Source organism: Stegostoma tigrinum, chromosome 27 (assembly GCF_030684315.1).
Source record: "Stegostoma tigrinum isolate sSteTig4 chromosome 27, sSteTig4.hap1, whole genome shotgun sequence".
Taxonomy (NCBI): domain Eukaryota; kingdom Metazoa; phylum Chordata; class Chondrichthyes; order Orectolobiformes; family Stegostomatidae; genus Stegostoma; species Stegostoma tigrinum.
Window position 1 is genome coordinate 39,751,505 of NC_081380.1, and position 16,128 is coordinate 39,767,632.

The window sequence follows — 16,128 nt, forward strand, 5'->3', positions numbered from 1 at the left end:
CTGTAACGTAAATCCTGGAAATTTCTTGGTTGGCAGCCAGATATTTCAAGTTCTCAATCTAAGCATATTTTCTCTTGGCAAAGGAGCTGTAAATTTGTCAAGATTAAGATGTACTTTGGAGTTACTACTGCAAGATCAACTCTGTTAAAACTCTATTGGCTAACCAGAAGTTATCGTGGAGATCAAAGAGCCAAGACTAGTTTCACTAATATTCCAATTGGCTCACTTATTCAACATGATCTAAAGAATTTCAAAATCATTACTGTTAATTATTCATTCAGACCACAAGATCACAGTAGCAAATTGAGATCATTCAGCTCATTACACCTGTGTTAGTTCTTTGAAAGTGATTCTTCATTTGTTTGCGTCAGTGCTAGTGAGAATTGCAGATGCTGGAGAATGCAAGATAATAAAATGTGAGGCTGGATGAACACAGCAGGCCCAGCAGCATCTCAGGAGCACAAAAGCTGACGTTTCGGGCCTAGACCCTTCGTCAGAGAGGGGGATGGGGTGAGGGTTCTGGAATAAATAGGGAGAAAGGGGGAGGCGGACCGAAGATGGAGAGAAAAGAAGATAGGTGGAGAGGAGAGTATAGGTGTGGAGGTAGGGAGGGGATAGGTCAGTCCAGGGAAGACGGACAGGTCAAGGACGTGGGATGAGGTTAGTAGGTAGATGGGGGTGCGGCTTGTGATGGGAGGAAGGGATGGGTGAGAGGAAGAACCGGTTAGGGAGGCAGAGACAGGTTGGACTGGTTTTGGGATGCAGTGGGTGGAGGGGAAGAGCTGGGCTGGTTGAGTGGTGCAGTGGGGGGAGGGGATGAACTGGGCTGGTTTTGGGATGCGGTGGGGGAAGGGGAGATTTTGAAGCTGGTGAAGTCCACATTGATACCATTGGGCTGCAGGGTTTCCAAGCGGAATATGAGTTGCTGTTCCTGCAACCTTCGGGTGGCATCATTATGGCACTGCAGGAGGCCCATGATGGACATGTCATCTAAAGAATGGGAGAGGAAGTGAAAATGGTTTGCGACTGGGAGGTGCAGTTGTTTATTGCGAACCGAGCGGAGGTGTTCTGCAAAGTGGTCCCCAAGCCTCCGCTTGGTTTCCCCAATGTAGAGGAAGCCACACCGGGTACAGAGGATGCAGTATACCACATTGGCAGATGTGCAGGTGAACCTCATCTTTCCATATTAAGCAGAGGTTCACCTGCACGTCTGCCAATGTGGTATACTGCATCCACTGTACCCGGTGTGGCTTCCTCTACATTGGAGAAACCAAGCGGAGGCTTGGGGACCACTTTGCAGAACACCTCCGCTCGGTTCGCAATAAACAACTGCACCTCCCAGTCACAAACCATTTCCACTCCCCCTCCCATTCTTTAGATGACATGTCCATCATGGGCCTCCTGCAGTGCCACAATGATGCCACCCGAAGGTTGCAGGAACAGCAACTCATATTCCGCTTAGGAACCCTGCAGCCCAATGGTATCAATGTGGACTTCGCCAGCTTCAAAATCTCCCCTTCCCCCACCGCATCCCAAAACCAGCCCAGCTCATCCCCTCCCCCCACTGCATCCCAAAACCAGTCCAACCTGTCTCTGCCTCCCTAACCTGTTCTTCCTCTCACCCATCCCTTCCTCCCACCCCAAGCCGCACCTCCATTTCCTACCTACTAACCTCATCCCACCTCCTTGACCTGTCCATCTTCCCTGGACTGACCTATCCCCTCCCTACCTCCCCACCTATACTCTCCTCTCCACCTATCTTCTTTTCTCTCCATCTTCGGTCTGCCTCCCCCTCTCTCCCTATTTATTCCAGAACCCTCACCCCATCCCCCTCTCTGATGAAGGGTCTAGACCCGAAACGTCAGCTTTTGTGCTCCTGGGATGCTGCTGGGCCTGCTGTGTTCATCCAGCCTCACATTTTATTATCCTCATTTGTTTGCTTCATGTTTAGAGGCGGCACGGTGGCTCAGTGGTTCGCATTGTAGCCTCACAGCACCAGGGACCTTAGTTCAATTTCAGCCTCAGGCAACTGTCTGTGAGGAGTTTGCACATTCTCCCTGCGTCTGCGTGGGTTTCCTCCAGATGCTCTGTTTTCCTCCCACAGTCCAAAGATGTGCAGGCTATGTGGATCAGCCATGTTAAATTGACTGTAGCGTTCAGGGGTTTGTGGGTTATAGGGGAATGGATCTGGGTGGGATGCTTCAAGGGGCAGTGTGGACTTGTTGGGCCAAAAGGCCTATTCCACACTGTAGGGACTCTAATTTTTTAAAAAATTGAATCTTTTGCCTGCCCTTTTCCCATAGCCCATCAAAATGTCCTTTACAAGCATTTAGCCCATCATATTTTTAAAAGCTGTTGTTGAATCTGCTTCCATCGTGCTCTTAGACCATATGCACTTGCTGATTAAAAGACATTTTGTCTCTTCTTGAGTGTTTCTGCTAATTATTTAAATTTGAGTCCTCTGCTTGCTGACCTTCCCTCCATTACTGCCCCAAAACCAGTGGGAACAATTTCATCCTCTATGCTATCATAATCTTTTCTTAATATGGAACACTTACAACTTCCCTGCGGGAACGCCGGAGGAATTCCAACAAAGATACCCCATGGTCCATCCGGAGAATTCATCAGCAGGCCGAAAATCACAATCAGTGCGGTCCTCTAATGTACAACAACACAGGGACCAGGCTTCAGAACATATTGAATAACTCATGTGAGTGATTACAGAATAAATATTCCTTCAAGGCAGAGATCAACAAATTCTTGATCTCAGAAGGAATCAAGGGCTATGGGGAGAGTGCAGGGAAGTGGAGTTGAACTGCCCATCAGCCATGATTTAAATGGCGGAGTGGACTTGATGGGCCGAATGGCCTTACTTCCACTCCTATGTCTTATGGTCTTATGGTCTAAATATCTGCACCTGTGTTAGATTTGCACCTAACACAGCAGGCCATCCCTAATAAAAAGGAGGCACGTGGCTCTGACCAACTTCTCACCAGGTAGTCCATCGCACCACCCCAAATCCCCCATTGAAAACCACTCTTTGTGTGTAGTACTTCAGGCTTTTAGTCCTGAAGTGGAAATCCCAGTGTTGGACTGGAGTGGACAAAGTCAGAAGTCACACGACACCAGGTTATAGTCCGGCAGGTTTATTTGTCCCTTCAGGACTTCACCGGATGAAGGAGCAGCGCGTCGAAAGCTTGTGATTTCAAATAAAGCTGTCGAACTATAACCTGGTGATGTGTGCCTTCTGACTTTGTGAACTCCTGAAAGGCTTGGTTCGAACTTTATGGTTATGTCTCAGTCATGGACACCCCAACCAGCAGTCTTGCTCTATCAACATACCTGTTCCCTTCAATACCTTAAACATTGGAATGAAATCATGCCTCACCATTTTAAATTGTAAGGAATTTAAAAGTTTGTGAGATTTCTTCTCATTGTGTGATCCTTGGAATTCAGAGACATTTAAGGTGAACCTAGACTACACTGGCTATGATCAGAGATAATGGGAACTGCAGATGCTGGAGAATCCGAGATAACAAAGTGTGGAGCTGGATGAACACAGCAGGCCAGGCAGCATCTTAGGAGCACAAAAGCTGACATTTCGTGTCCAGACCCTTTTCTGATGAAGGGTCTAGGCCAGAAACGTCATCTTTTGTGCTCCTAAGATGCTGCTTGGCCAGCTGTGTTCATCCAGCTTCACACCTTGTTACAGTGGCTATGAGGCTAGTCTATCCTTCATAGGATGTGATGCCCAGAAATGCACATAGTACTCCAGGTCTTGTCTAACAAGGCCTTTGGAAAAGGGTAATACTTCTTCTACCCCTTGTGTATTAGCCTGCATGATGGCCATGGCGTATATCAGCATGGAACTTAATGACGCACATAATGCAGTTCAAATGGTGGTCCTTGAATAAACAATAAGACCAGCCAAAATAAGAACAGGAGTAGGATTATCAGTCCCTGGAGCCTGTTCCACCATTCAATAGGACCATGACTATTACGATATTCCTCACATAAACTTCCCTGCATTTCTCCATAACCCTGGCTGATCAGGAATCTCTCCATCTCAGCCTTTAATACACACAAGGACTCTACCCCCCACAGCTCTCTGTGGAAAGGAGTTCTAAAGACTTATAACCTTCCGAGAAAAGGAGTTTTCTTCCTCTCTCAGTGTTAAATTGGTGCCCCTTTATTTTCTTCCTTCTAGTCCTAGACTCTCTAATGAGACTCTCCAGAATCCTGTATGTTTCAATGAGATCACCTCTCATTCTTCTAAACCCCAAAGATAGTGACGAAGAAAACAAATCCGTTCTGATTTTATGCTCGTAGTTCAGATTTAGGGAGACTAAATGCACTATCTCTACCAGCAGTTCTAGGGAAGGATGACTGGACCCGAAATGTTAATTTTGATTTCTCTCCACAGATGCTGCAAGAACTGCTGAGCTTTTCCAGCAACATTTGTTATTGCACTATCGTTATCACTGTCTTAGAATCATCAACGAACTCAATGCAGGCTCTGGATTGAAGTTGTGTTCTATGCAGTCTGTATTGTGTCTTTCTGCCTTTGTGCGCATTTTAAAATTATGGACTGAAATGAGAAAGAATTGTTTGTAAAACCATGGTTTTGCAAGGATTACTACTTGTTTTCAAAAGGAAGTAACTCCTGGCAAGCATTGGTTATAGAACATAGAACAGTACAGCACAGAACAGGCCCTTCAGCCCACGATGTTGTGCCAAATAAAGCTGTTCAAACAAGCAAAGATTGAAATAAAAACAGAAGTTGCTGGAAAAGCTCAGCAGGTCTGGCAGCATCTGTAAAGAGAAATCCAAGTTAACTTTTAGGGTCTGGTGACCCTTCCTCAGCCAATGATTGAAGTTAAGGTTGCAGATGAACTGGAGCCGAGGGGTACTCTAATCAGACTGGGCATTTCTGGCAACAAGATGAGTGATCCATGTGCTAGTGACCCCCCAATGATACGAAAGGCTTTTAGACTGTCAGTAATCATGTGAGTAATTCTCAGATAACTGAATAGCTTGGGGCTACAAGAGGAACTGCAAAGTATCCATCAGCTAGGATCCTGCTCGTCATTCTCAGCAGTATGGCACTCTAAATCTGAAGATAACCAGATTAGGTTTTCTTCAGCAGTTGCTGAAAGTTGCATCTCTTGTTTGATAGTTTGAGTGAACCAGCCACCCTGTGCCTTTTGCAGACCAGTGGAAGTATTTGGAAAAGGAAGACTGAGATGAAGGAATCAATCAACGGATCCTCTGAACAAAGAGAGATCAAATGTTTTCCTAGTTTTCCCTCCATCCATGTGTTTTTCTTTTTCCCTTGTCTATCCCTATGTATCTGTGTGGTTAAGAGGAAGTTTTTAAAGGGATTAAGGTTTTAGTTTGTAGCATTTATGCTGATGGGTTATATCTGTTTACTCATAGCTTTTTACCCTTTATTCATTCATGGACTGTGGGAGTCGCTGGGTAGGCCAGGATTTATTGCCCAACCCTAATTGCCCAGAAGGCTCCTAAGAGTCAACCACATTACTGTGGGTCTGGAGTCACATGTAGGCCCGACCAGGTAAGTTAATTTTGATTTCTCTCCACAGATGCTGCAAGAACTGCTGAGCTTTTCCAGCAACGTTTGTTATTGCACTATCGTTATCACTGTCTTAGAATAATCAACCAACTCAGTGCAGACTCTGGAGCCTGAAGGGCATTAATAAACCAGTTGGGTTTTTCCAACGATAATCAATGGATTCACGGTCATGATTTGAATCTTAAATTCCAGATACTCACTGAATTCAAATTCTACCAGATGCCCTGGCGGGATTTGAACCCAGGTCCCCAGAATGTTATGCGGGTTTCTGGGCTAACAGTCCAGCAATAATACCACTGATCTGTGCTTTTGATCAACAAATTCAGGCAAATTGAGGAGCCTGTGTGTATTTCTAAAAATATTCTTCAATTTTGGTGATAAGTCCAGGAATAACAGGGCTTGATTTCAGTGGGCTAACCGCAGGGAGCTATGACACTGTTGCATTGCTACTCACTTTTAGTCAAATATATCTACAGGCTAATCTACTACAATCAATTGTTTGTTGGTTTTTGCTTTATTACTAGAATGTTGAGTTCTTTGCAGAACTGAACGGTAAATGTCATGAATCTGTGCATCCAGGGAACATGTCCGAGAATCCCAGGCTTTCAGAATAGCCTACTGGATGCAAAGTCTTCTGCAGACACCTCATCATCAGGCCTGCTTCTAAGTGGCAGAAGCAAATCTCCCTGCCTCCTGTTCTTGAACAACAACCACATTTTTCATCACCTGTACTCATATCTCATCAAATGCCTCCACGTTCAAGTCACTCAGAGATAATAAGAACTGCTGATGCTGGAGTCTGAGATAATACAGTGCAGAGCTGGATGAACACAACAGGCCAGGCAGCATCAGAGGAGCAGGAAAGTTGGCATTTCGGATCGGGACCCTTCTTCAGTCCTGACCCGAAGCTGATGAGCTTTCCTGCTCCTCTGGTGCTGCCTGACCTGCTGTGTTCATCCAGCTCAACACTGTGTTATGCATGTTCAAGTGTTGTGTGATGGCACTCAATTGAAGAGCCTGGGACGATTTTGTTGCATTAAAGTTTTAATATAGATGCATTTTTTTTTGTTGCACACTGGTAGGTCTAAAAATAATTGTGACTCAGATTGCTCTGCCCAGTCCCACAAAGAAGACTAACGTCACCACACCAGTAATTGCTTTTCTTATTTCCGAGTTCATAAAAATCCTTTCCAGCTTCAGTTAATGATGTACACGAGTGTCAACTGGGAGGTCTTGAAGCTGATGGAAACCTGATAGCAAAAGCCACCAAGTTGTCCCTGGTCCTGTTTCGAGTGGGCAGGTGCCTACACCAGTGAGGACCAGGTCACTAAAATGGACACAAACGCTTTAAACAATTACAAGACTCTGTTTGAATGGCCTTCCTTCCAATCTGTAATATAATTGACATTCCTTTAACATTCATTGTTGCTAAGAAGTGAGAAATGAGATAAAACACAGAGCCCCTCTTATAGCTGCTCTACTGACAACAGAAGGTGATCTGTATTCCCACTCGTCTCTGCAAAATTCACTGGAGTCTACATGTTCCTCAGCAGTAGTCCAATCACCAGTATAAGTAATCCTGAAAGGACGGCTATTCCCCGACGAACAATCAATTGTTTCAAGGACAATTTTTCTTCAACATTCATTTTCGGGGCCAAGCTCTCTTCTCTCACTTGTCCAGCATTCACATTATTCTCCACAGGAGTGGCATCTCCCACTGTAATGACAGCGATGCTTCCTGAATGCACTTCTGCAAAATAAAACTGTGTTATTCTTTATTCATTTGTGGGACATGGACACAGCTGGCTGGCACAGTACATATTGCCTGTCCCAAGTAGCGATTGTTACAATCGAGCAGCTTGCTAGGCCGTTTCAGAGGGCAGTTGAGAGTCAAGCATGCTTGCTGTCAGCTTGGAGTCTAATGAAGAGCATTAGTGAACCAGATGGGTTTTTTTTCCCTGATAATTGGTAATGGTTTCATAGCCAACAGCAGATTCTTAATTTCAGATGTTTTCTATTGAATTCAAATTCAATCAGACTTGAACGTAGCTCCCCAGCAGAAGCTTGGAAACACTTGATTTAAATTGAGGAATGGAAGAGTGATCTTCTCCAACATTATGAAAGGCTGCTACATTTGCAATCACAATAATTAAAAAATGTTATGTTTGCATGCATTTCTTGTTTTTCTTCTCCTTCGATTATTCCCACATATGCAACTCCAATCAGAGCTCAGCTGGCTGTAACTACACTCCCCTATCAGGGTAGGGGCTGTAGTGCTCCCAGTGTCAGAACAGCACATTACAGGGTGACAATTTTATCAAGGCAGGTTCCATCATGTGTTCTGAAGAAGGGTCATTGGATTCAAAGTCTGCTTTCTTCCTCCGGATGCTACCAGACCTGCTGAGTGTCTCCAGCAATTTCTGGTTTTGTTTCCATCATGGATATTGACATAGATGAGAGAAAACACCACCAAAGTGGAAATGGGAAAAATAGTGGGAAGGGGAAAATCGGCAGAACTGTCAGGGAGGAGCATCTGAGTCAAACTCTGTTTGGATACCCATTTCAAAGAGGTTGCAGGCAAATGATGGGCTGATTGGCCTCGTTAAGAGGTGATTTAATGATTCTGTAGGGTGCCTTTAATACCAGAAAGCAATTGTATTGCATCCTTGGGATCAGGGAATGACGGATTCGGTAAACCCGTAAGGGGATATATTTAAAAATGGAGTGATGATCCAAAACACCACAGTGACGACTGCGCATGGTGTCATTTGGTCACAACAAGCAGCAGGAAATGTCTGTGTGAACGTGCATCACTGTGTCCTCAGGCTGGGGAGGGGGAGGCTAGGGAGGAGAGTGTGCGTGTGTGCTGGGTAGGGAGGGGGTGTTGCTGTAGGGGGAGACAAATAGAGGCTGACACTGCCAGCCCTGAAGAACAAATCTGGAGAGGAGAAAGGTGAGAGGGAGATGGATGGAGGCTTATATCCGGGGAGGGGGAGGGAGGATGAGGCTGTGGAGGGTGAGGGTGAGGGTGAAGCAGATCTTCCCCGCCCGAGGTTGTCTATGAAGTAGATCTCTTCGAACGCCACACCAGTTCCTCTTAAGCCTTCGGTCTGGTTCGTCCAGCTGCCATATTGCCCAGGGAGGGGCTGTACCTGGAACTGGGGGCCCCTTCAGCTCCACCTCTTCCCTTCACTTTTACTGCGTATTCTCTGTAAATTTATACCTACTTCTTCATTAATATCTTCATTAAGTTAGCAAACACAGGAATTTGGTACAGACAACATTAACTATCTTACTAACAGGGACATCCATGAGGATTTAAACCACATTGTTCCGAACATCTTTTTAAAAAGTCATGCGGTGTGGGCATCACTGGCAAAGCTAGTATTCATTCCCCATCCCTAATTGCCCTTGCACTGAGAGGCCTTATAGGCTGTTTTGGGGCAATTAAAAGTCAATTGCATTGTGGTGGATCTGGAGTCATGTATAGGTTAGACCAGTTCATGACAACAGATTGGCTTCCTTCATTTCTTCAATCAGTGTTTAATGTAATCAATGAGAGCTGCATCCCAATACAGAGACCAGATTTTAATTTAACTTTTTCCAATTAGCATAATTTATATTCCATCAGCTCCCGTGGGCAGATTTGGACCCAGGTCCCAGGACATCAGAAGAGACGTACTGCGTTGCTAATTTACTGATGTTACTAATACACCAATATCTTTCCCCTAATTCAAGAATATCGCTTGGAACTTCTATTTCCCAATGGCTAAAATCATGGAAAGATCACGTTTATTTCAATTTCTACAACATGCTGAACTAGGATAAACACTTGTGAAGGCAACGACAAAGAACAAAGAACGATGAATGCTGGGAATCTGAAACAAAAACAGACAGCACTGGAGAAACTCAGCAGGTCAGGCAGCACCTGTTGAGAGAGGAGCAGAGTTAACATTTTAAGTTGGATGACCCTTCCCCAGTTTTCTGTACTTAAAAAAGAATTCCTATTTATTGCAAGTAATTAGCTACATTATACTGTGAACAAGGATTTAAAAAAAATTCAATAATGTGATTACAGCGTGGCATACCATTGTTCACATCTGATGAAATACACTCATTTTGCTCAACAGAGGGACGAGGATACGGGTCCACATGTGTCTTCACACCTGAAATAGCTTGAGCCTTAAAACAAAGCACACAAGATCTTCATTAAAAGGGAAACTATAGGCTTTCTATCCAAAGGGCATCACAGGGGGGTGAGTCCCAGGCTGCAAGCTGTAACGGGGAGTGAGTCCCAAACCAGAGGCTGTAGTGGGGAGTCAGTCCCGAACCGGAGGCTCTAATGGGGAGTGAGTCCTGGAGCAGAGGCTGTAACGGGGAGAGAGTCCCGGACCAGAGGCTGTAATGGGGAGTGAGTCCCGGACCGGAGGCTGTAACGGGGAGTGAGTCCCAAACCGGAGACTATAACAGGGAGTCAGTCCCAGACCAGAGGCTGTAATGGGGAGAGAGTCCCGGACCAGAGGCTGTAATGGGGAGTGAGTCCCAAACCGGAGACTGTAACAGGGAGTCAGTCCCGGACCGGAGGCTGTAACGGGGAGTGAGCCCCGGACCAGAAGCTGTAATGGGGAGAGAGTCCCGGACCAGAGGCTGTAACGGGGAGTGAGTCCCGGACCGGAAGCTGTAATGGGGAGTAAGCCCCGGACCGGAGGCTGTAACGGGGAGTGAGTCCCGGACCAGAAGCTGTAATGGGGAGTGAGCCCCAGACCGGAGGCTGTAACGGGGAGTGAGTCCCAGACCAGAAGTTGTAACGGGGAGTGAGTCCCGGACTGGAGGCTGTAACGGGGAGTGAGTCCATGACTGGAGGCTGTAATGGGGAGTCAGTCCCAGACCGGAGGCTGTAACAGGGAGTGAGTCCCAAATCGGAGGCTGTAACGGGGAGTATGTCCCGGACCAGAGGCTCTCGCGGGTTGTGAAGTCCGACTGGAGGCTGTAACGGGGAGGCGAGGCCTTGAGTTTTAAAGTCCAGTGCGGCCTAGAGACTTGGCCCGGTATGGTGTGGAGGCCAGGTGCTGTCACAGACTGGGGTGGAAGGACTGTAAACCAAGTACTTTTTTCCTTTTTATTCTTATACAGGAGTTTTATTTCTTACTCTTTCAGTTTTGTACCAAATACTTAAGTATCTGTACCTAGGTATCTTGTACCTAAGATAGCACCATGCATGTGACAATAAAGCTAATTCATTCACTCATTTGTTTGTTCATTCATTCATTCATTCATTCATTGTTCATTGTTTCATTCATTCATTCATTCATTTGTTCATCGTTTCATTCATTCATTCATTCCTTCATTCATTCATTTGTTCATGCATTTGTTCATTCATTCATTCATTCATTCGTGTGTCCGTTCATTCATATTAGATAAATTTACCAACTGTACAGTATTCATGAAGAACTAGAGTGGCTTTAGCAGGTAGGGAAACACCAATAAAACTTACGAATGATGCATTTCAGTCTGACTTGTCCTGTATACCTCAAAATGGAGCTCCAGCTTGTTAATTTTCAACTTTGTTAAAGAAAAACATTTCTTGCCTCTGCTACTCACCTCAATTTCAGAAAGTTTTGGGTTAAATCTCATGATAGGATTTGAGCACAAAATACTGAGACAGAGAATCCAGTGCAATAGTGAAGAGAAATGCTAAACAAGGGCTTTTCTGATGAAGGGCCTAGGCCTGAAACGTTAGCTTTTGTGCTCCTAAGATGCTGCTTGGCCTGCTGTGTTCATCCAGCTTCACTCTTTGTCATCTTTGACTGTTGTCTGTTGTCCTCTGCTAAACCACGATCTTTCAAGAGTTGGGAGAACAGGACATGGTGGATGTGGGCTGGAGAGGGTATTTACCCACACGGGAGAATCTCGGGCCAGTGGGAATAGTCTCAAAATAAACAGGCACTAATTTAAGACTGAGATCAATGGGAAAAAATCCAACAACACTACTTTCAAGGACTCTCCATGGAGATTTATGCCTGGTGCCCTGATCAATCCCCAAATCAACATCACAGCGCCAGGGACTCGGGTTCAACTCCACCGTCGGGTGACTGTTTGTGTAGAGTTTGCACATTCTCCCTGGTCTGCGTGGGTTTCCTCCGGGTGCTCCGGTTTCCTCCCACAGTCCAAAGATGTGCAGGCTAGGTAGGTCGACCGTGCTAAAATTGCCCGTAGTGTTCAGGGGTGTGTGGGTTATAGGGGGATGGGACTGGGTGGGATGCTCCAAGGGGTGGTGTGGGCCTGTTGGGCTGAAGGGTCTGTTTCCACCCTGTAGGGAATCGAATCTAAAAAAACTGCAGCTTAACAGGTCATTAGCAAATTGCCTTTGTTGGAGCTTGTTCTGTGGATGCTGGGCGCTGCATTTCCTACATTATTAGAACTACAGTTAGAATATTCTTTATTGTCACTTGTATTCAAGAAAAAATGCAGGGAAAAGTGTTGCTGTGCAGAGGCATCATTCACATTAACATAGAAGAAGAAAAAACTTAAAAAGGCTCCAGGATAACAAAGTGTGGAGCTGGATGAACACTGCAGGCCAAGCAGCATCTTAGGTCGATCCGCTCCCCCACCCCTTTCTCCCTATTTATTTCAGAACCCTCTCGCCCTTGACCGCGTCTCCCGAATTTCCCGCAACACATGCCTCACACCCCGCCTCCGCCACAACCGCCAAAAGAGGATCCCCCTCGTTCTCACACACCACCACACCAATCTCCGGATACAACGCATCATCCTCTGACACTTCCGCCATCTACAATCCGACCCCACCACCCAAGACATTTTCCATCCCCACCCCTGTATGCTTTCCGGAGAGACCACTCTCTCCGTGACTCCCTTGTTCGCTCCACACTGCCCTCCAACCCCACCACACCCAGCACCTTCCCCTGCAACCGCAGGAAATGCTACACTTGTCCCCACACCTCCTCCCTCAGCCCCATCCCAGGCCCCAAGATGACATTCCACATTAAGCAGAGGTTCACCTGCACATCTGCCAATGTGGTATACTGCATCCACTGTACCCGGTGTGGCTTCCTCTACATTGGGGAAACCAAGCAGAGGCTTGGGGACCGCTTTGCAGAACACCTCCGCTCAGTTCGCAACAAACAACTGCACCTCCCAGTCGCAAACCATTTCCACTCCCCCTCCCATTCCCTAGATGACATGTCCATCATGGGCCTCCTGCAGTGCCACAATGATGCCCAGTTCGTCCCCTCCCCCCACTGCACCACACAACCAGCCCAGCTCTTCCCCTCCACCCACTGCATCCCAAAACCAGTCCAACCTTTCTCTGCCTCCCTAACCTGTTCTTCCTCTCACCCATCCCTTCCTCCCACCACAAGCCGCACCCCCATCTACCTACTAACCTCATCCCACCTCCTTGACCTGTCCATCTTCCCTGGACTGACCTATCCCCTCCCTACCTCCCCACCTACACCCTCTCCACCTATCTTCTTTACTCTCCATCTTCGGTCCGCCTCCCCCTCTCTCCCTATTTATTCCAGTTCCCTCTCCCCATCCCCCTCTCTGATGAAGGGTCTAGGCCCGAAACGTCAGCTTTTGTGCTCCTGAGATGCTGCTTGGCCTGCTGTGTTCATCCAGCCTCACATTTTATTATCTTCAACTTTTCCATCTCCTCTGTTACAGCATATCGCCGCCAGAGGCCCACTCTGAGTCTCCCAGGCCACTCCATGTGGAAATGGGAGCCTGCTGCAGGCTTCACAGGTCGAATGACCGACAGATTCGGTAGCCGCACTGCCTCTGAAGATGCAGCCGCTGCCCTGGAGCCCATCGAAGCCACCTCCTGCCGAAGAGCTCCCTTTATCAGGTACGTTTGAGAAGAAAGAAGGAAAATGAGAAATTTCTGGTTGCAGCAGCAGCGCGAGCGGGAGCCTGGAGCAGGAGCCTGTTGGGAAGCCAGTGAGTCACTGTTTTTGAATCTTTAAAAAGCTTACCTTGTGAATAGGCGGAGGTACGCTGAGCAGGAGCCGACACGGGACTGGTGAGTGAGTGAGGTAATATATTTGTGTGCCTGATTGAGAAGGTAACAAGTTTATTTTTTATTCTTTATTTTTTAAGTCTTGGGAATTTAGAATAATGGGAACGGAGGTCAGGGCAGTTGAATGTTCCTCCTGCAGAATGTGGGAGGTAAGGGTCACCACTAGTGTCCCTGCTGACTACATCTGCGGGAAGTGCACCCAACTCCAGCTCCTCGAAAACCGTGTTAGGGAACTGGAGCTGGAGCTGGATGAACTTCGGATCATTCGGGAGGCAGAGGGGGGTTATTGAGAGGAGTTACAGGGAGGTAGTCACTCCTCAAGTACAGGAAAAAGGCAGATGGGTTACGGTCAGGCGACGGAAAGGGAACTGGCAGGCAGTGCAGGGATCCCCTGTGGCCATTCCCCTCAATAATAAGTATACCGTTTTGGATACTGTTGGGGGGGATGACTTACCAGTGGAAAGCAGTGGGGCACAGGTCTCTGGCACAGACTCTGTCCCTGCTGCTCAGAAGGGAAGGGGGAAGAGGAGCAGAGCAGTAGTCATTGGTGACTCCACAGTTAGGGGGACAGATAGGAGGTTCTGTGGGGACAAGAGAGACTCACGGTTAGTGTGTTGCCTCCCAGGTGCCAGGGTGCGTGATGTCTCTGTGTTTTTGGGATCCTTAAGGGGGAGGGGGAGCAGCCTCAAGTCGTGGTCCACATTGGCACCAACGACATAGGTAGGAAGAGAGACGGGGATTTAAGGCAGAAATTCAGGAGCTAGGATGGAAGCTGAGAGCTAGGACGAACAGAGTTGTTGTCTCTGGTTTGTTGCCCGTGCCACGTGCTAGTGAGGCGAGGAATAGGGAGAGAGAGGAGTTGAACACGTGGCTACAGGGATGGTGCAGGAGGGAGGGTTTCGGATTCTTGGATAACTGGAGCTCTTTCTGGGATAGGTGGGACCTCTACAAGCAAGATGGTCTTCACCTGAACCAGAGGGGTACCGATATCCTGGGAGGGAAATTTGCTAAGGCTATTCGGGTGGGTTTAAACTAATTCAGCAGGGGGATGGGAACCAAAATTGTAGTTTGACTATAGAAAGGTTGAGAGTAGGGTGGTCCGAAATAAAGTTTCAGGGAAGCAAGATGGCACCGGCAAGCATGAAGTTGGCTTGAAGTGTGTCTACTTCAATGCCAGGAGCATCCGGAATAAGATGGGTGAACTTGCAGCATGGGTTAGTACCTGGGACTTCGATGTTGTGGCCATTTCGGAGACATCATTGGAGCAGGGACAGGAATGGTTGTTGCAGGTTCCGGGATTCAGATGTTTCAGTAAGAACAGAGAAGATGGTAAAAGGGGGGGAGGTGTGGCATTGTTGGACAAGGACAGTATTACAGTTGCAGAAAGGATGTTTGGGGACTCGTCAACTGAGGTAATATGGGCTGAGGTTAGAAACAGGAAAGGAGAGGCCACCCTGTTGGGAGTTTTCTATAGGCCTCCAAATAGTTCCAGAGATGTAGAGGAAAGGATAGCAAAGATGCTTCTCGATAGGAGTGAGAAAGACAGGGTAGTTGTCATGGGGGATTTCAACTTTCCAAATATTGACTGGGAACACTATAGTTCAAGTACTATAGATGGGTCAGTTTTTGTCCAGTCTGTGCAGGAGGGCTTCCTGACACAGTATGTAGATAGGCCAACAAGGGGGGAAGCCACATTAGATTTGGTACTGGGTAATGAGCCTGGCCAGGTGTCAGATTTGGAAGTAGGTGAGCACTTTGGTGATAGCGATCACAATTCTGTTATGTTTACTTTAGTGATGGAAAGGGATAGGTGTATACCACTGGGCAAGAGTTATAGCTGGGGGAAAGGCAATTACGATGAGATCAGGCAAGATTTAGTGAGCATAGGATGGGGAAGGAAACTGCAGGGGATGGGCACATTAGAAATGTGGAGCTTATTCAAGGAAAAGCTCCTGTGTGTCCTAGATAAGTATGTACCTGTCAGGCAGGGAGGAAGCTGTAGAGTGTGGGAGCTGTGGTTTACGAAGGAGGTGGAATCTCTGGTCAAGAGGAAGAAGAAGGCTTATGTTAGGATGAGATGTGAAGCCTCAGTTAGGGCACTTGAGGGCTACGAGGTAGCCAGGAAAGACCTAAAGAGAGAGCTCAGAAGAGCCAGGAGGAGACATGAGAAGTTGTTGGTGGATAGGATCAGGGTAAACCCTAAGGCTTTCTATAGGTATTTAAGGAATAAAAGAATGACGAAAGTAAGATTAGGCCCAATCAAGGATAGTATTGGTCAGTTGTGTGTGGAGCCAGAGGAGATAGGGGAAGCGCTAAATGAATATTTTTCAACAGTATTCACTCTAGAAAACAACAATGTTGTTGAGGAGAATACTGAGATATAGGCTACTAGGCTAGGTGGGATTGAGGTTCACAAGGAAGAGGTATTAGAAATCCTTCAGAGGGTGAAGATAGATAAGTCCCCTGGGCCGGATGGGATTTATCCTCGGATCCTCTGGGA

The 16,128-nt window shown here is 46.9% G+C and overlaps 1 protein-coding gene across 4 annotated transcripts in view; it reads right to left on the reverse strand.

The window, feature by feature from the left end:
* Nucleotides 1–6,629: 6,629 nt before the first annotated feature.
* The window catches only part of LOC125464611 (multidrug and toxin extrusion protein 1-like), a 56,921-nt gene continuing 47,422 nt past the window's right edge, over nt 6,630–16,128 (reverse strand). For all 4 annotated transcript variants that reach the window (XM_048557215.2, XM_048557214.2, XM_048557213.2 and 1 more), the window contains 2 exons: nt 9,682–9,775; nt 6,630–7,343 (listed from right to left, as the gene is read on the reverse strand). In XM_048557215.2, coding sequence (XP_048413172.1) covers nt 7,129–7,343; nt 9,682–9,775 — 309 coding nt within the window. In that variant the 3' untranslated portion in view covers nt 6,630–7,128. The remainder of the gene's footprint in view (nt 7,344–9,681; nt 9,776–16,128) is intronic.